We start from the raw sequence: 20,528 nt of genomic DNA, 5'->3' as shown, positions 1-20,528 counted from the left end.
AAGCACTGCAGAGTATACAAAATATACTTTCCACAATTTTTACAATCAGTATATTTTTAAAACAACCGAAACTACAGGATAAACCAAAATGATAAGAGTTTCAAGAGCTGGATAAGGCAGTGAATATCAAATGGATGGTGTAAACAGTAAATAAAATAGGAGGCCAACGGAGAGAAGGATCACCAGGAGCAAGAGTGACCCAGGAGCTTCAGAAAGGATGAGAGGTTTGAGCTGAGCCTGAAGGTTGAATTAGATGTGGAAGGCAAATAGAACGTAAGTGGAAATATGCTGTAGTTTGCTTAAAGGATGGGAGTGTGTTTGGCAAACATGAATGAACCATCTAGAATATGAGTTCTGTGTCGGGGAGGGTGGATATAAAGGTGTGGCTAGACTGTGTAGTACCTTAAATAATTATTAGACCAAGGAATTTGAGTTTTATAAAGATTGTATTAGCTTTTTTAAATTTATATGTTAAAAATAGAATTTTAGGATGTTTTAATGCAGATGGATTGAAGGAAGTAGAAAACAAGGCTAGAAATATCATAAAAATCAATCAAAATAATGCACAGGTGAATTAATAGAGAATATAGAATAGGATTTTGGCAATAATAAAAGTACAGAAACTAAAAGGGTTTGCTGATGATGAAACAATGAAATATTTATATCTGGGCTGGCTACTCTTCACAATCCACTGCTTTGCATCATATTTGAAATGGGAGATCAGTGTCATAATGGGCCAACTCTAGAAGAATAATTTTTTATTAATGAAATATAAGCCAGATACAATTGAGGGGATAATTATTATTAGAAAATTGCCTTTTATCAAGAAATTGATGTTTATTTAGATTGAAGTGCACCTGGGATGGAACAATGACAAATTTCTTTTAAAAATCTAGATTAAAAAATTGAATTGGGATAGTCAGAGGATTTAGCCAAGTTAGTTTTAAAAAGGATACACAGAACATTGTTATTTTTACATGTTGAACATTGCCATCGTCTGTGCTTTATTTTCACAATCACCCCCCTTTTTTTTAAGATTTATTTATTTTATCTTAGAGAGAGAGAGAGCACAGCTGGGAGGGGCAGAGGGAGAGGGAGAGAGAAACTTGAGTAGATTCCATGCTGAGATCAGGACCCTGAGATCAGGACCAGAGCTGAAACCAAGAGTCTGCTGCTCAACTGACTGTGCCACCCAAGCACCCCCCGACACACACTTTTTTTTTTTTAAGAGAGAGATAGAGAGAGCAAGTGTGTGAGCAGGGGTGGGGGAAGGCAGAGGGAGAGGGAGAGAGAATCTCGAGCAGACTCTGTGCTGAGTGCAGAGCCCCCATATGGGGCTCAATTTCATGACCATGAGATCATGACCTGAGCCAAAATCCAGAGTCAGCTGCTTAACCAACTGAGTTAGCCAGGTGCCTGGGGTTCTTACTGATGTGTTTGAGTCTACTTCTTTCTCTCCTATTTTCTTTTTTAAAAAAATATATTTATTTCAGTGCATTAAAGTCCAAATGTGTGTGTGTTTTAAAATTTAGTAGCCACTGTCAGTCACCCCAAATGTTTAAGCAAATCCAACAAAAAGAGACACATTTAAATCTTACGTATTTTTATATTTTTATATTCTGTCTTCTGTCCTATAGCTAAATTTGGGCTAGTAAGAGTTGGAAACAAAAGTGAAAAGAAAACAGGAAAAGAAAATAGGAGAAAGTGAGGAGAGGAGGGAGAAAAGAAATAAGAACAAAGTTTTATCCTTAATGCTTTTGAAGCCAGTTCTTTTACTGTTGGAGGACTTGATATGGTCAGAAGACAAGTGTAGGGCTATCAATGATGAGATCAAGTTTTTATCCCAGTATTGTCTCTCTAGATACATCTGTCTTCTCATAGAATGAGACAAGCTCCATCATTTCTGCTCCTTCATCCTGTCTGAACTAGAAGATCTAATACCATGAATATTCATAGCAAGATGAAACAGACCTTTTAATTAATTACTATACGAGTCGCTTACTGGATAATAGGGCTACGTAAGTCTTTTTTTTAATTGAAGTACAGGTGGCTCACAATGTTACATTAGTTGCAGGTGTACAATGTAGTCATTCAACAAGTCTGTATGTTATAGTAAGCTTACCACAAGTGTAACTACTATCTGTCACCATACAATGCTATTACATTATCGTTGGCTATATTCCCTATGCTGTACCTTTTATCTCCATGAATTATTCATTCCATAATTGGAAGCCTTCATTTCCTACTTCCCTTCACCATTGGCTCATTCTCCTACTCTCTTCCCCATTGGCAACAATACAGTTTGTTCTCTATATTTATGGGTCTATTTCTGCTATTTGTTTTGTTTTTTAGATTCCAGATATAAGTAAAATCATATGGTATTTGTCTTCCTCTGTTTGGCTTATTTCACTTAGCATTATACCCTCTAGGTCCGTCCATGTTGTCACAAATGGCAAGATCTCATCCTTTTTAATGGCTGAGTAATATTCTAGTGTGTGTGTGTGTGTGTGTGTGTGTGTGTGTGTGTGTGTGTGTGTATACACACACATATACCACATATTCCTTATCCATTCATTAGTCAATGGACACATAAGTTGCTTCCATATCTTGGATAGTGTAAACAATGCTGCCATAAATATAGGGGTACATATATCTTTTCAAATTGGTGTTTTCATCTTCTTGGGTATATATCCAGTAGTGAAATTACTGGATCATATGGTATTTCTATTTTTAATTTTTTGTGGAACTTCCACACTATTTTCCAACGTAGGGGCACCAATTTACATTCCCACCAATTTACGTTACATTGTTGTTGGGAATGTGCACAAGGGTTCCCTTTTCTCCACATTCCTGTCAACACCTGTTATTTCCTATTTTTTCTCCTGTTAATTTTCATATAGCAACAATTCTCTTGTATTTTGTCTTATGAAAGGATTAAACAGCACTCCATTTGATGTGTGTCATGCTTCCCTTGCTTCTCACTTGAAATTATATTATTTTGTTACAATGTAAGAGTCTCTAACAGTATGAGCATATTCAATATCAGAAAGAATCTGGAATCGTTATTGATTACTTTTAGAGCTTTCAAGAATGCACATATTCTGGAGCAGGTAAAAGAAAACAGTGTGTAAGTGACACAGATGAGGGGAATCCATGACACCAGGAGAGACATTGTAGACACTGCAGTGCATAGAGACATGCAGACATCAATGGAAGAGGCATTTTATAGTGGGCTATGTGGGAAAATGCTAGAAAGATGTAAAAAAATTTTTCCAATCTAAATGATTTTTATATGTTTCTTTGTTATATAAACCGAAATATTATTTAAAAAATCTTGGCCTAGCTTCTAAATAACTGCATTACTTTGTCAGTCTCTGTTCACCAGAGTAAATCATTTTGGGTTTCTTTAAAAGGGGAAAATTTTAGCAATTTTGTTTTAGCTTGTGAATTCACAGGAGGGAAGTAATTCTTAGAGCAAAGCTTCAAAGATTCAATATAAGATAAACAATTCTTTTCATCACACTTAATATTAAATATAACAGAACTGCAGGCAGAATAATTCATTTTAACATTAAAATAAAATGAAGCACAACTTCTTTAGTCTGATTACTTCAGCATGTGAAAATACTAAAGGCTCAAAAATAAATAACAATCAGTTAAAACTTGAAATGAGCAAAGAAAATATGTGGACAATTAATAGATTTTTCTGTCATTTATATTATAGCGTTATCTCTGTCTTCAGATAAGCAGAAGAAATAAAATAGTCATTTAAAGGAAGCTGTGAAAAATGCAAGGCACGAGAACTTTGTTGTGATGATTTTTGCAAGGTGAACAAGATCCTAATTCTTAGTTGTTCACATCAGAAATAATTTGACATTCTTTTATTCAACAAAGTATTCATTGAGCACCTACTATGTACTTGGCACTGTTTTAGCCCCTTGGGTTTTAGCAGTGATACAGGGCAGTGGAGAAAGTAAAGAAGGAAAGGAAGTTTGGAAGTGGCAACAAGTAGTGGTTTTGCAGTTTTACATGTAAGAGTCAGAAAGGACCTCACTGGAAAGGTGGCAGTAAGACATAGTCCCTCGGGACATGTGAGACTGAGCCATGAGCCTGGGGAAGAGCGTTCCAGATAAAGTGAATAACAGGTACAAATGTCCTAGGGCAGAAACATGCCTGACCTATTTAAGGAGCAGGAAGGAAGTCACCGAGGCTGGAGTGGAGTGTTTGAGGGAGTCCGTGGAGATGAGGTCGGAGAGGTCACAGAGGCCAGATTGGTAGGGCCTCAGTGATCATCGATAAGTACTATGGCTTTCATTGTAAGTGGTGTGAGGCCTTACCCTGGGAAGGATATGAGAGAAGAATGACAAGATCTGACTTTTATTCTCAAAGGAATATTCTGGCTCCTAGGTTAGGAAGAGATAGAAGGAAATACAGGCAGAAGCTGGGAGACCTGTTAAGGGATTACAGCAGTGATTCAGGTGGGGGATGATGGTGGCTTGAACCATTTATGGCAGTTGTGGTAGCGGTGAAGGTGCAAAGTGGTGGCATTCTGGATCTATTGTAATAGTATTTTTTATTATATTATGTTAGCCACCATGCAGTACATCCCTGGTTTTTGATGTAAAGTTCGATGACTCATTAGTTGCATATAACACCCAGTGCACCATGCAATACGTGCCCTCCTTACTACCCATCACCAGCCTATCCCATTCCCTCACCCCCCTCCCCTCATTCTGGATGTATTGTGAAAGCAGAGCCGACAGAACTTGCTGATCAATCGGTTGTAGCTTGTGAGAGATGTCAAAACAACTCTAAGGACTTTAAGTTGAGCAAATAGTGGGATGAAGGTGCTTTTTCATGACATGGGAAAGATTGCAAAAGAAACAGGTTTACGGGATAATAATCAGAAGTTTGATTTGGTGTATCTTAAGTTTGTGATGCCTATTCAATTTCTACTAGAGTTGTTGAGTAATCAGTTATACAACCACCTCTGGATTTTAGGGAGAATTCCAAGCTGGAGTTATAAATATGGACGAGAAAGACATGTTAGTGATATTTAAAGCCACAGGGCTGGGAATAGAAGAGAGAAGAGGTATAGGAATGAATTCCAGGGCAATGCTAAGAGACCGGGGAGAAGAGAGGACCTGGCATTTAGACTGAGAAGTCAGACTGCAAGAAGTATCACTTCATTAATAATAACTTTCTTTCAGAGGAGATTGGCAATGTATAGGCTCTAGAGGCCCTAGGTCTTTTTTTACTTTTGGTAGGATTCACCTGGTCATTTGCCACTTACCCATCAGTTGAACTAAATCTTCAATTTTTGCTCTTACTCTCTCCCTCCCTTAGGGCCTGCATCACATTTGTTTCGAATATTCTTATTGTTAATGCAACTCCATCTCACTATAAAATGCATTTTTGAAAACTGTCAAAAGTAATTTGGGGATTTTATCTAGTGAATAAAATGGGTGACCAAATTGGTTAAAACTGCTTTTGATCAAATATTAGGCATGACTATTGAGTAATATCACCAAGTTTACTGTGTGGTTTATGTGCCGGATCTAAAAGCAAAGTCAAGAGGGATGTTCTAAAACCGTTTTGAGCAATGACATTACTAGAATAAATATATAATTTCCAAGAGGACTATTTTCAATTAATAATCGTATATCATATACAAATATAAGTTCTGTTAACTTGATTACACCATTTCCTAACATTCTATTACTTTATCACATATATTTATAGAGATGCTTAAAGTCTATGAACACTCAGATAGCCATAAATAATATCTAATTGTATCTTCATTTCCCGGACTAAGAATTCCTTAAACAACTCCTATTCTCATTTAAGATGATTATCTTATCAAAAGCAACTGAAAATAATTATTTTAATGAGTAAAACATCTACAAAAACACATCTAATAATACCTGCCCAGCTATTACAAAAATTGCAGATTATGAACATCACAGATTTACAAAAAGCATCCTTGGATATCCTGCTAATACTGTTTGTAAAGGATGTATCCCCTGCAAATTATGCCAACTATTTGTTCACCGAACAGATATTTATTAAATTCTAGTATGTTCCAGATGCACGTCACAATGAAAGAGTTTGCTCTTTTAAGTTTTTCCAAGCACATTGTGGGAGACTTACAGGCATAAGGGATGGAGCCAAAATAGGGCTACTGACTTTCTTTATATCGAGCAGTCTCCTGGGGAGTTTTACCATATGGAGAACCTGTTTTGAGTAGATTAAAGGAAGACTAGAAAAGTAGCTAGGCTTAGAGTTATCCCTTACCGTATACGGCACACAGACTGGGCCCATTAATCAATTACACGGTGACGGAGAGAGCTTCCACCCTTAATGACAATGTTCTAATTGCTCTCCATGCCTCCGACTTGACCCATCTTCAGGAATGGGGGATCATGGAACGGCTTTTAGTTTTCTTTAGAACCTAACTACCATTGTTGTTCTAGGTTCTGGGATACAAAGATGGGGTTCCTGTCCTCAAAAAAAAATTATTTTTTTGAGGGAAAATATATATCTTTGAGTAATTACATCAGAACATGGTAACAGTGCTGGTGGTATAAACTCAGTGTACTCAGTGGGCATCTGGGGGGAAAGCCTAAGAGTTACTGGCTTTATAGAGAAGGTACTGGCATTATTTAAAAAGATGAGTTCATCTTCCCCTAAGCTCAGCAGGATGAGACAGATGTAAATTCTTGGGACCGAGCTTTTTTTCCTTTGGATTTTAATACTCTAGCTATTCCCGCATTTTCAAACCTTTTTCACTAGATTTGGCCTGATGCTTCATTGTGAATAAAGTCTAATTTTCATTCTAGGACTTTGCCTGTAAAGTATTTTAGAGTCTTTACCCCAGAGATCACCATCACACTGAGGCAGAACATTGTAATTGGCCCACTGTTCCTCACTTAAACTTGGTGGCTGGCCCCATTCCTCTCACTAATGTTGACATTAATTGCCGGAAGGAGGAAAGTGATTTCTAAATGCAGGTTTACATGTTTCTTATTAGAAATAATAAACTTACAATGTTTTTCATGTGTTTCACTAGGATGGTCAGCTTCGCATCCTCATGTGATATCACTAACTGCACCTTAGGCGTCTTGTCAGGACACTTCTCACCTGATAAAGTAATAAAATTTCGGTGGGTTACATTGGAAGTGGTTCATCACAGGATAAATTAAACATTTAAAGACTAAAATGGAACCAATGAATAATATGCAAAAGAAACATTCTTCAGATCACTCAGAAAATATAATACTCTTTAGGAAACTGAGATGGTAAAAGATGGGATTGGTGTCTAATCATCCTGAACCAACCCTTTCTCCTCATATTTTGTGTTTTTGATGGATTTTGTGTTCATTTTGATTGATTATTTTTCCCTATTATTTAAGATTGAAAACCTAGTTCCATTTTTGGCTCCAGTTTTCTCAACATTCACTACAATAAGCTTAAGTATTAGAGAGCATGAAGTGTTGGCTTTAAAAGTCAGTGAGCCTGGGGTTCAGGTCCCAGAACTATACTTAAGACTATGTTATGCGTATATAATTAACTTATGACTAAGTTAACTGACTTCCTTAAAATGGAGATAATAGTTACCTACTTCAGGGTAGTTGAGATGATCAACCGAGAAACTCAAAAGTTTTCACAATGTAATCTCTCAATCCATGTTTGCAATTAGTAATACTCTTCTCCATATATTTGCATTTATCTCTTCTTGTCTATTTCCATAGCTCCTAGTTCAGACTCATAAGAATCTCTTGTCTGAACTACTAGAACATTCTCTTCTCCTCTCCTAAAACCCAAATCTATCTGTACACAATTACTGGTATATTCTTCCTCCTGCAATTTCTCTAAAATTACTCTTTTGGTCAAAGTACTATTCATAGCTTTTCAGTGCTTATGAAAAAAAAAAACCCTGAATTTTTCAGACTTGTTGCTTCTTACTGAATCTTTGTTTTTTATTTCCCACTGTTACTGTTCCATGCTGTAGTCTGTAAGTTCAATTCCACAGACATGCTCTGCTATTTCCATCCAGTCATTGCTCATATTATCCTCTTTATTTGAAATGACCTCTTCCACCATTTTTGGCTATTGAACTTTTATCTTTCTGAAAGGCCTAATTAAAATGCAAAATAGCCTCTGTGGTCACCTCCCTTTGAACTCCCCTAGCATAGCCCTTATCACTTAATATTTTTATCATAATTATTATCTTACATGCTTCAATTTGCTTAGTGGATTTTAATGTCCCTCAAGGCTTACTTTTTCCCCATATTCCCAAGGGATATATAAACCAGTGCCTGCTCCATAACGTCACACTAAACATTTATTTAATAACAAAAGTAGTCTTATTTTTTTCAGGTTATATCATTCCATCATTAAAATGAAGCCTTTGGTTTTTTAATTAAAAATTTCTGGTTTATGGCCCCAAAATTAAGCATAATTTGTAGTTCTTTTGATATTTCCATTGATTACTCTGGTTGTATATTCTCTGAGGGAAGTTAGAGAGAAGTTTATTAATAACAAGAAATTTGGCAATGTTCTACTGTGGGCTCATTGTGGTCCACATTGTTTTCTGAGAGTCAGTTTCAGGTCTCTAATCCTCTTTAACCTTTGATAATTAAACCTGACTGGTATGTTTCCTTTTCCAAAGATTTTTACATGTTTGTAAAAGTAGTTTACATACTGTGTGTAGGTAATATGAATTAATGTTACCATTAACGTGGATTATTGACACTGAAATAACTAAAATTGGCATTGTTTCTTACAATTGAAATGGCAATCACATAAAGATAATAAAAATATTCTTCCTTAAAATATTTTTATTTGATTACAATGACTGAGAGACATTGTGAGTTAGAGATACTATGAGATAATTCTGAGTGTAGTGCTGAGGTAAATTGCATTCACAGTAAAAAAAGAAATGTAATTGGATTTTTGGTATGAGCATGTTAAAAATGCTGATGACTTTTCGATGCACAATGAACGTTATTTTTGAATAAAGAGTGAAAAGATTACTACATAGAAACTCAATGTGTTTAATCAGAGGAGTTATAATTCGAAGGTGTGAAATTAGCATAAATTTACGATTGAGTGTCTAAATAGTCACCGTATAACTGTTACTTGAACTGACTGAAGTGATATTCCATTTTGAACTCTAGTGCAAGATTAGTAACCAGTATCCGTCAAGACACAGCAGAGTTCAGAATTCAGTTAAAATTCAGGCCACCAGGAAGTTTGAGTAGTCAATGTGGTAATAGTAGAGGTACTTAGTACTTCTAGAACTTTTACTGTATGCCAAACATTGGGCTAAGAGCTTTATGTACATGAACTAACTCAATCCTCATAGCAAATACATCAAGTTTGTGTTACTTCTGTTTTACACAAGAGGAAACCAAGGCATTTGGTCAAAGGTCACGCAGACAATAAACCATGCAGTGTTAAATGATCTCTAAAGCCTATGTTCTTGAACATCATGCTGTAAAGCTGCAAAGAAGGGGAAATAATCTAAGGGAAAGAATTTAAAGGAAGAGGGAGAATTTTGAGAATAGTTTCATATGGACAAGAAGATGCAGGATTATTTTGATTTTCTGCTTTCAAGTTAGTCTGGTGAATCTGATTATGTTTAATCCAACCATTTATAATAACCTTAAAAGCTGTTAAAATGCTATCGATCCTAGGATGACTGTGTTGAAATGTTTGAACGCATGACACTTTAGCAGCTAATACAGCACTTATTATGCACAATGTGTCCATTAATGTTAAAAAAGCAGCATTTCAAAATCTTTTTTCAAAATATAATATATTCATATAACTAAAAAATACAAAAGTATTTAAAAAGTATACAGTAAAACACCTTCCTCCCATTCCTAATACCTATCCACCCAGTTCTCCCACCATTATTTCATTAGCTTCCCATATATCCCTCTAGAGCGACACACATCCTTCCAAAGTTTCTCCATATAAGCAAATATGAATAAGCACTTTTATTGCCCCCCTCCCTGCATTTCCACAGAAGGAATAGCACATTTACTACTCTGCATAAAGATCTTGGAGAAATTTTTATAATCGTTCAAAGCTTCTTTATTTTTTAAAATATAGTTGCATATTATTCCATTATGTGAAATGCCATAATTTATGTAACCAGTTCCCCATTGATAGGCAAGTGGGTTGTCTCCAATGTTTTCCAGCTGTTACAAAACATTCTGCAACAAACAGCTTTGTTTACATGTCATTTTGTATACCTGTGCACAAATACTATAGGATAAATTTCCAGCAGCAGAATTGCTGGTCGAAGGGTATTAGCATTTGTAATTTTGATAAATGCTGCCAAATCACCTTCCATGGAGGTTGTACCAATTTGCATCACCACCAACAGTGTATAAGAGTGCCTGCTGATTTGTAACCAAGCTTATTAATTAAATTTTTGAATTTTTGCCAATCTGATGAGTTAAAAATGGTATCAGTGTAATTTTAATTTGCATTTTTATTATGAGTGAGTTTGAGGATCCTTTCTTTTGTTTAAGAGCCTCTGTATTTTTTTGTGTGCATATTATCTTTTCAAATTCTTTACATAATATTCTATTTGGTTGTTGGTCTTTTTCTTACTAACTTCTAGGAAATGGTTATATATTAGAAAACCGTTTGTGATAAATCGTAAATATTTCACCCATTTTGTCATTTATCTTTGAATTTTTTTTAAACTTTGCTATAGTTTTTTATATCCTGTAAAATTATTATGGCTTCTGGATTTGTAGTCATAACTATACTAAGTCATCCTCAGGTTGTAAAGGATTTTTTCTATGTTTTCTTTGTTATATATATGGATTTGTTATTTACATTTGAAGTCTTTCATCCGTTTGGTATTTATCCTGGCACATGGTGTGAAATATGCTATCTCAGCACTATTGAATTTTCCCTTAGTGTTTTGACCACATATTAAATCCCTGAATGTATTTGACTCTATTCATGGACATTCTATTATGTTCTATTTATTCATCCTTTTTGGACTAACACCACACTGTTTCAATTACTGAGGCTTTGTAAGGAGTTTTGTATATGATAGGGCTAGTCTTACCTCTATGCTTTTGTTAATTTTTCCTGGCCTTTATTTGTTTATTTTTGTTTATGAACTGTAGAATTAACTTATCTAGTTAAAAATAGATCTATTAATATTTTTAAAAAATATATTCAAAATTAAATTAGAAATACCTGACATCTTTATGATGTAGAATCTTCCTATATGAGAGCATGCTGTCTTTTCATTTGTTCAAGGCATTTTTGTAATTCCTGAGTAATGTTTAAAAGTTTTCTTCATTTGATCTTGCACACTTCCTGTTCAGTTTATTCCTAGGTATTTTTTCCCCTGCTATTGCAAATGGGATCTTTCTTCTACCTTTATTCTTTTATCTATATTCTATTGCACATAAGAATAAGTAATAGGTAGCTACATATCAATTTGGTACCTGATACCTTTAATGAGTCTTCATCATTTGTGATAGATTCTTAGTTGATTCTTATTTTTCTAGGTATGGGATCATATTACTGGTAGACATTGTTTTGTCTTCTTTTTGCCAAAGTTTGCTTTTAATTTTTTTTTCAATTTCATACAGTCATTTCACAAGTATTTATTTACCTTTTATGGACAAGGCACTGCTCTAGGCCCTTGAAACAGGTTAGACAAAATTCCTCTCTTTCTATTTCTACAGTGGTGAGGGAAATAAAAAAAAGCAAAACACATTATAAATAAGTGAAATTTATGATAAGCTGACTATGATAAATGATAAGAAAAAAACCCCAGAACATGATGAAGGCACTGGGGACTAGCAGAATAAGGGTCAGGTTACAATTTTAGATGGGATGATCAATGTGCTTCTCATTGAGAAGGTACATTTTGAGCAAAGATGTGAAGGAGGTGAAAGAGTGAGCCACCTGTCGGTTATAGTGATGATCATGGCATAGTGTCTTACTTTATCCTTCAGCGGAAACGCTTTTCCACTGTTTCCCTGTCATGCCTGGTGTGGGCTTTGGATAGCCAAGATAGATACATTTTCTCATGTTAAAGCATTAACCATTTATTCTTATTTCAGTGCTTTGTCAAGAAAGTTTATTGAAATTTATCAAGTACCTTTTCAGGGTCTATAGAGACAACCATATGATTTTCTCCTTAAATCTTTTAATTTTTTAGTTAATTTTATTTTTATTTTTTAATTTAAATTCAAGTAATTAACATATAATGTATTCTTTGTTTCAGGGGTACAGGTCTGTGATTCATCAGTCTTATATAATACCCAGTGCTCATTACATCACATGCTCTCCAATGTCCACCACCCAGTTACCCCATCCCTCCACCCCACTCCCCTCCAGCAGCCCTTAGTTTGTTTCTTAAGATCAAGAGTCTCTCACGGTTTGTCTCCCTCTCTGATTTCGTCTTGTTTCATTTTTTTCCTCTCTTCCCCTATGATCCTCTGCCTTGTTTCTTAAACTCCTTAAATCTTTTAGGATGATAACACGTATACTGTATATTACCAATATTGAACCATTCTTACATTTCTGGTCCTGGTGAATTATATTTCTTTATTGTGCTGATGGATTATTTTGGCAAATATTTTTCTTAGAATTTTCCATTGGTACTCAGAAGTCAGATTAGGTTGTGGTTCCTTTTTTGCTGTTCTTGCATCCTTAAAACTACTGGCATAAATACTTATGTGCTTCATAAAAATAATCTGGAAAAATTTCCTTACTTTTCTCTGCTTTGGAATTGTTTAAATAACAGTGGAATTATCTACTTTTTAAGGGTTTTGTAGAATCCCTTTGGAAATCATCTGAATTAGGTACTGTTCTAAACATTGCTTTTTGAAGCATTTTCTTTTCTATCAAATTTGATCTTTTCTAGGGAGAGTAAATTGTGTTTTCCTGGAACACTATTTCAGACAGATTTACAAGTTTAGCTTTGTAGACTTGAACAAAGTAGTCTCTTAGTATTCTTCAGTTTCATCTTTTTCTATGGTTACTTCTTGATTCCTTTTGTATTTTATATATTTGCATTTGTCCCCATTCTTTTGATCAGTTTAACCACTGGCTTCTTTATTGTTTACCTTTAGCTTCCAGATTTACTTATGCTGTTTTCTGTCTTCTAATTCATTAATCTTTACTTGAATCTTCATCCATTTGTTTTCTTTTTTCTTTCTTTCTTTCTTTCTTTCTTTCTTTCTTTCTTTCTTTCTTTCTTTTTTTTTTTTTTTTTGTATTCCTTTGGTTCGTTTTATGGTCTTATTCTAATTATTCCAATTATTGAGCACTTCTTTATCTTTCTCCTGTGGTTTTTGAGAGGGATAGCTATTCTTTTGAAATCTTGCAATTTTGTTTTCTAAGTCCTTTTGGCCCAAGAGTTGTTGAAGAGAGCTTATTTTTTAAAATCTCCAAACAAGTATCTTTTAGCTTTTAATTTTTAAATTTTAATTTTTAAAATTAAATTCTTACCTTACTTTCTTATGATTAGAAAGTGTGTCTGTACTATTTCTACTTTTTAGGATTAATTGAAATTTTCTTTGTGGCCTAATATATAATCTATTTTCATGATTTTCAGGACAAAGAGTTTGATATAAATTAATAAATTTGTCTTGTTAATTTTACTAATTTTCTATGTATCTACTTATATTTTCCACCCAGTCTTTCATAAATCAAAAGAAGTGAATTAGAATATCCTATTACCTGTCTGTTGTGTATTTTTCTTGAATGTTCCATAATTTCTGTCTGTTGCTGCCATACAATTGATATATATATATATATATATTTATATATTTATATATTTATATATTTATATATATATAAAACCATTATTTATATATAACTGCTCATATCTTTATTGAGGATATTGTACTTACTAGAGTTTAACATTGCATTCTTGTTTAATTCAATGCTTCTTGGCCTAAATGCCACCATTTCTTTATTAAGACTGTGACTTCTGGTTTCCATGTCTTTGGATTTGCCTAATATACCTATGCTTGGAGTTTAATTTTCAATTTTTAAATATCATTTTATCTTAGGTGTGTTCTTACATAAAGTATAGAGTTATGGTTAATATTTTTGCTCCAGTTGGAAATTTTTTTTCTTTATGGATGAGTTAAGTCCATTTATACTTATTCATATAATGGATTCATTTCCTCCTTGTTCTTACTGTTTTGTTATTAAAGAAATACAACATTTTTGTTTTTATGATGTTTAAAGACAGTCTTTGGCTCAGGAATTTGTTTTTATTTTTATGTACTTGTGATACTTAGAAAAACTTTTACTTTTGTTTTAGTGGTTACTTTTATTTAATATTCTTAGACTTCTATTTTTTTGACAATATTTGTTTCCTAATAGAAACAGATGAAATTAGTGTGCATAATCTTTTGCACTCTTCTTTCATCTACCACCCAATTATATTCAATGTGGTGATCTTAGTGTTTCTCTAACACTAATATTACATATGTTAAGATTTTTTTATTGCCTGATTTGTTGGATTTTAGTGATATCTTTGATACCCAGCTATTAGAAATGAAGTAATTAAAGAAACTCTTCTCTCATCTTATCATCTTTTCTTGCCCACATCAGCCCCAAGTAAAAGTCTAAAATAATTTCCTAATTGGAAACATGATATTATACGATATAATATAGTAAAAACCGTAATATTTTAAAGCTTTCAACTTTCAGAAACAACTTAATATAAGCATTTATTTCTAAGTAGTCCTAGCCTTTGCCTTCTGTCCCTCTGTATCATTAAAATTTACACTGAAAACCTGGTACCGTACTTCCACCATATAGATAATTGATCTGGGCTCTGCCAGAGCAAGTAGCTATAACATTAACCAGAGAAACCCTGCCATGGAGACTGTGGCTTCAAGTTTCCTTTTAAATTAGCATCTCCAGTTGGTGGTAGTGATGTGAGGTAATGATTAAAAGCTCCTGTTTGTAACCATTTGTAATTATCAATGGCATGCTCATTAATTCATCTTCTTAACCCTGACAATTGTTGTCTTTGATCATTTTCTACTCCATTACTTATGTTATTGTCTCTACAACTTGACAAAAATCTATTTTCTGTATGTCAGTGTTGTGTACTGGTGGAGAATGGATAATTTTATATTTTAATGGAGGTACTATTTGGCATGGGACCTATATTAATTTGGAGGGAATATAGAGGATCATGCCAGTAGAGAGTTAAAGAATACACAAGATAAAATCCAGCAACTTCCTGGGTAGTGCTTTGGTTGAGTGTGGTTGAGTCCATAATATTTAATGTGATAATGTGTAGAAGATTTTTTTTCTAGGTGACACTTCAAGAGAATTCTAGTGGTGGGGAGGCAGTGAATTCCTTGTGCCAGGGCACTGCCATAGGAAGTGCTAAGTGTGGGAGGAGTAGCATGATTTGGGATTTTAATTTCTTCTCTTTTGTCCTATTTAGGACAAAGCTACCACCATGACAAGCTACCACAGTAGAGAATATAAATGTGTCTTCCATTGCTCTTTCTATCATCAATCACTTATTCAGTAATTATTTATGGAAAATCTAGAGTAGCCCAGACACCGTGCTAAGTCCTGGGGACACAATGGTGAGCAATACAGACATGGATTATGTCTTCATGGATTTCTGGTCTACAAAGAAACACACAAGCCATAAACATCATTGTAATAATTTTGAAGAAAAAACATTTAGGAGTATATAGCAAAGACAAATAAGATGAGATCTGAAGGATGCAAAAAAAAAAAAAAAAAAAAAAAGATGGAGGAGGTAGAATAGGAATCAATTGGTCAATTGGTCCAGGCAGAGAAAGGTGCATCTGTTAGGCGCTGAGGTGCTTGTCTTAGTTGAGGAACTGGAAAAACACAAGAATCAAGATAGGAAAGAGCCTGATATTAAGGTTGGAAAGAGAAATTGGGGGATGCCCCAATTTCTGCTAGGAGGCCATCATGAGCATTTTGATCTTTATCCTAAGGGCAGGGGTAGCTACATAATTTCTGAGGCTCAGTGACATGAAAATGCAAAATGAAAATGTAGGGTTCCTTTTACAAAAATTATTAATTTTCAAGACAGTGACAGATGATTGTTAAACCAAATCCTGGGCCTTTCTAAGCACTGCCTAGTGTGACTGCACTGGTCACAAGCCCATGACATTGGCCTTACCTAAGGGCAATGAGAAGCCAAGGAAAAGTGTGAAGTACAGAAGAGTGATGATTGGATTGGCACTTTAAAAAGTCAAATTCTTATATCGTTCTACCAAGGCATGTTTGGTTGGTGAGTAAAGGCAAAGGAATATTAATATCTCTCAGATCCAGGATTACAAATTATTACTAATATGATCTTTACAAGTCATGTGCTTAGATACATAGTTATCCAGAATCTACTCAACTTGTTAGTAGAAGTAGTAAATATGGTAAAGTCTGAGATTTTTGCTTAAGGTCATCCTATGTCAACCAATATTTTAATACACTTAAAAAATTTTGTCCTCTAATCATTTAACAACATAAGCAGAAAGTTTCAACTAACTGACAAGAATAGGGCTTAAAATAAATATTGTTTTTTCTTGTTTATGAACATGAAAAAATTATGAAGAATTTGGAAATATGGAAAAGAAAATAATTTAAAGAATACAAGGAGGACCAACTTCCTGCTAGTCCTTGATTGTTGTAATGATTTGCACATTCTACTCAGAAGATGTGTTCTATTGTCTTAAAACAATAGGCTATATTTCCTATGCAACCAAATATTGAGAATCAAATCTTTTGTCCATCATCATTCTGCCAAAACAAGTCTCGAATACTGTATGATATAGTAAGAAATAAGTGAAGGAGAAAAAAATTAAACCACCATTTTATTTTTTACAATAATAATCCTAATTTTTTGTGTGCTTATGAATTTCAAATACCTTACAGAGAAATAATACTATCAGCAAAACTAAAAATTTGATAGTGATCCATGGCTTAATTTTTTGATACACAGAGAATCAATTTTCTTTAAGGACTTTGATGACAAAATAGAGGTCAACCTATTACTTTTTAAAATGTCTGACAATTCTAGAAATCAGCAACCTTATTTTTTTAAATCTGGTTAATTCAAGTTTACAAATATTAATGGTAAAATATATCCCCAGCTAACAGTATTTTTAAAAAGAAGGTATTTGTTAGATATTTGTGTATTATGACAATTAAAAGGAAATATTTTTTGTAGGTGATATCATTCTTCTTTATATACATGCTATAGATTGTAAGAAATGAACTTACTAAGTAATGTTTATGGTTTGGCTATATAAGCAAAGTGTCTTAGACAGTGATGCCAAATGAGTAAAATATAGGGGAATGAGAAAGGTACAATCCTCACATATTAATTTGGAGTTTGTGAGTCCAGAGCAGTGCATAGTGGGGAAGTGAGTCTTCAGTTTAAAGTTACTTCAGTTTAACAGAAGAAGCAGGTAGACACACACATAAATATACAACTTAATAAGCAATCACGTTATTCAACTTGATCTGGTTGTATAGAACTATGCACGTAAGTGTAGGTAACTACAGTGTCAGATAAAAGCAGAGGTGATAAGCCGATGGGTCTAATCTCAAAGGCAAAGTATCAGAAGGATAGGGATAAAAGACAGAGTCGCAAAGGAAAGGGGGGTGAGGTCTAGCAAATTACGGGCTTGCAAATCTTGCGTGACATAAAAACCAGTCTCAGTATTGGATAGCTACTGGCAATGGAATTTTATTATGAATGCTTAAAACTGATGGGACATTCAAAGAGAGTCCCTGCCAATATAGGAGAAATGCTAGAAAAGTTAATTAGAGTTAACACACATTTGGCAGAGAATAGGGTAGAAAATTGTGCTGGGCTAGTTTGGGATCCAGGTAATAAAAAGAAGACTTCATGAGGGAGGTAGAGTAATTACTGAGCTTTAAAAGATAAGAGAGAAACTGTGAGATAATTCGCAATCATTATTATTGCCTAATATTTATTTTTGTTGCTTCCTAAGCTGTTGAGTAAACTGGAAGACTTACCTGCGGGGGGAAAGCAGGAACTCTGTTTCTGAAATGCAATTCCACAATTAATTGAAATGAGTTAATAATGTGACATCATGTAGTTATTGTAATTGGACAAACAGATGTTGGTTTAATTTAACTTGAACATTTTCTAAGGGGTTAAAAAGCTTTGGAAGTCGTTAGAAAAGACCCTTATAGCTTATTCTTTAAAAATATTTTAATTTGAAAGTTGAAAAAATATAGTTGTGATATTTTTTGCACAATTATATTGAAACTCAAAAATTGTACATAACAACACTGATGAAATTACTTACCTAGGTCCACAAGTGATGATTCTTCAACTGTTTGTTGCACAGGCTCAGAGAGGAAAAAACTAAGCACATAATCATTCTGAAAAATAAGACAAAGTACAACATTTCTTCATATTTTATATTTATTGCTCCTATTCACTGGTGGAGGATGAGCCCCTAATCCAGTACGACTGGTGTCTTTATAAAAGGGAAATTTAGACACAGACATTCATGTAGGAAAGACAGTGTGAAGAGACACAAGCAGACGATGGCCTTTTATAAGTCAAAGAGAAAGGCCTGGAGTAAATTCTCCCATCACAGTGGTCAGAAAGAACCAACCTTGTGGACACCTTGATTTCAGACTTTCAGATTCCAAAAATGGGAGACAATGTATTTCTGTTGTTTAAATCACCCAGTGTGTGGTACTTTGTTATGGAAGCCCAAGCTCACTAACACAGCACCCAGTGGTGATCCCTTCATCTATGACCCAGATTCTATTCCTTCCTCCTCAGGATACTTGTGGAATATCTCAATCTATATGTTAGTACCTTTACCTTTTTCCTTTCTTTCTCACCAACCTAAAGTAGTCTCCCCATTAACAACTAGAAAACAGAAGACTCAAACCACACAAAGTATACTCACACAAAATAATAACCTTGTCACTAATGACCCTTTCAAATCCTTATTTTCCCCCTCCTTGACAAAACTTAAAGTTGCCAACATTCATACTGGTTCCACTTCTTCAATTTGTACTTACTTTATGATCTATGACACTCAGGTTTCTGTCACTAGTTGTCTTCCAAAAATGTTCTTACCATCATTTTTAACAACCTTTTCTTTTCAATTTTTTTTTTTTTCCAAATCCAATGGGGATTTTCTTGGCCTTTATATAGTTATTCCATTTTTAGTGAAAAACTCTCTTTCATTTGCTTTTATGATACTAAGGTCTCCCAGTTTTGCTTCTATCTGTCCTCTCTTTTTTTCTGGAACTTTTTTTTCTCAGGCTCCTTTTTCTTTTGCTTATAATTTAAGTTCTAGTGTTCCTCTTCCAGGCCATCCCTCTCATTACTGATCTATTCTTTCTGGGTGATGTTATCCCTTTTGATGCCTTCTATAATTATGCACAAGTCTAAACCTTTATCCTAGGTCTATCTCCTGAGCCTCAGCCCTCTATTTCAAAATACCTATTTGTTGGCTTCCTTGACTGTTGGAAACCGGAAAGTGCACCAATAAATACATTCTCTTTGCCCTCAAATTGCCACTTCTTCCTATGTCCAGGCTCAAAATAAGGTGTGTCTTTTTAGACTCCCTGTTCTCCCTTACCCCACACATAATATTTATTGCTAAGTCCTATTGACTTTAATTCCTAAATATCTCAACTATCCATTTCTTCCTTCCAGGTATGCTTCTGACTTCTAGCATCATTACTTCTCACCTAAATTACAGCAGGGGTTCCCAACCCTTATCCTGTTACCTTTTGATTAAATCTATTCTGCACTTAATTGTCAAACTGATCTTTCAAAATAAAAATCTAACAGCTAACTGCATAAAATCTGGCAGTGGCTCCCCATTGCTCTTAAGAAATAGGTCAAGTACTTCACAAGGCCTTTCCGACCTTTCTTGATCGGGATCTTGTTCATTCCCCTTCTTCATCTCTCACCATTTCTCCTCCAGTATTTTATGCTTAACTACGGCTGAATTGTATTTATTTCAAGTGTGCTATGCTCTCTCACCTCCTTGTCTTCCTACACATTTCATTACCCATCCTTTCCACTCTTATTCACCCATTTGCCCAAGGTTTATCACATGCTTTCTTTTCTACTCTTTTAGCCTACTCAATAAGATATCAAGAGCAGGGATCATCATTTATTCACTCATATCTAATACAGTATTTTTGCTCAATAGATATTTCTTAACCAGAACTGAGGTCTATCTTTAGATATGGAATACATTGGTTTTCTAATGCAAATATTCTTATCTATGTAGCAGTTTTATGCACCATTGTAAATTAGTTAATTACCAATTTTGATCTTTATGTATTGCTCTCTTATGAGGTTGCTTAATAAGAATCTATCCTCAAGAAATGTATCCATATTCAGGATGCTGACCAAACTAAGTTTTCTTATTCTTATTTTGAGAGCTTGAAGTCAAACTTCAGACTGTGCAGAATTTGTTGAAGAAAATTTGACCTTCTTTGGCCTTTTGACAACT

At 34.3% G+C, this 20,528-nt stretch overlaps 1 protein-coding gene across 3 annotated transcripts in view; it reads right to left on the bottom strand.

Annotated features, from left to right (window-relative positions):
- PIK3C2G (phosphatidylinositol-4-phosphate 3-kinase catalytic subunit type 2 gamma) overlaps nt 1-20,528 on the bottom strand; it is a 354,209-nt gene that overhangs the window by 26,288 nt on the left and 307,393 nt on the right. For all 3 annotated transcript variants that reach the window (XM_087855664.1, XM_045781381.2, XM_045781382.2), the window contains exons 30-31: nt 18,342-18,417; nt 7,046-7,140 (exon numbers count right to left, since the gene is read on the bottom strand). In XM_087855664.1, coding sequence (XP_087711790.1) covers nt 7,046-7,140; nt 18,342-18,417 — 171 coding nt within the window. The remainder of the gene's footprint in view (nt 1-7,045; nt 7,141-18,341; nt 18,418-20,528) is intronic.

The sequence above is a fragment of the Ursus americanus genome, chromosome 25, assembly GCF_024610735.1.
Source record: "Ursus americanus isolate L20-20 chromosome 25, mUrsAme1.1.p, whole genome shotgun sequence".
NCBI classification, from domain to species: domain Eukaryota; kingdom Metazoa; phylum Chordata; class Mammalia; order Carnivora; family Ursidae; genus Ursus; species Ursus americanus.
The sequence above is the reverse complement of the archived record's forward strand: the minus strand, read 5'-3'. Positions and strand labels throughout refer to the sequence as shown.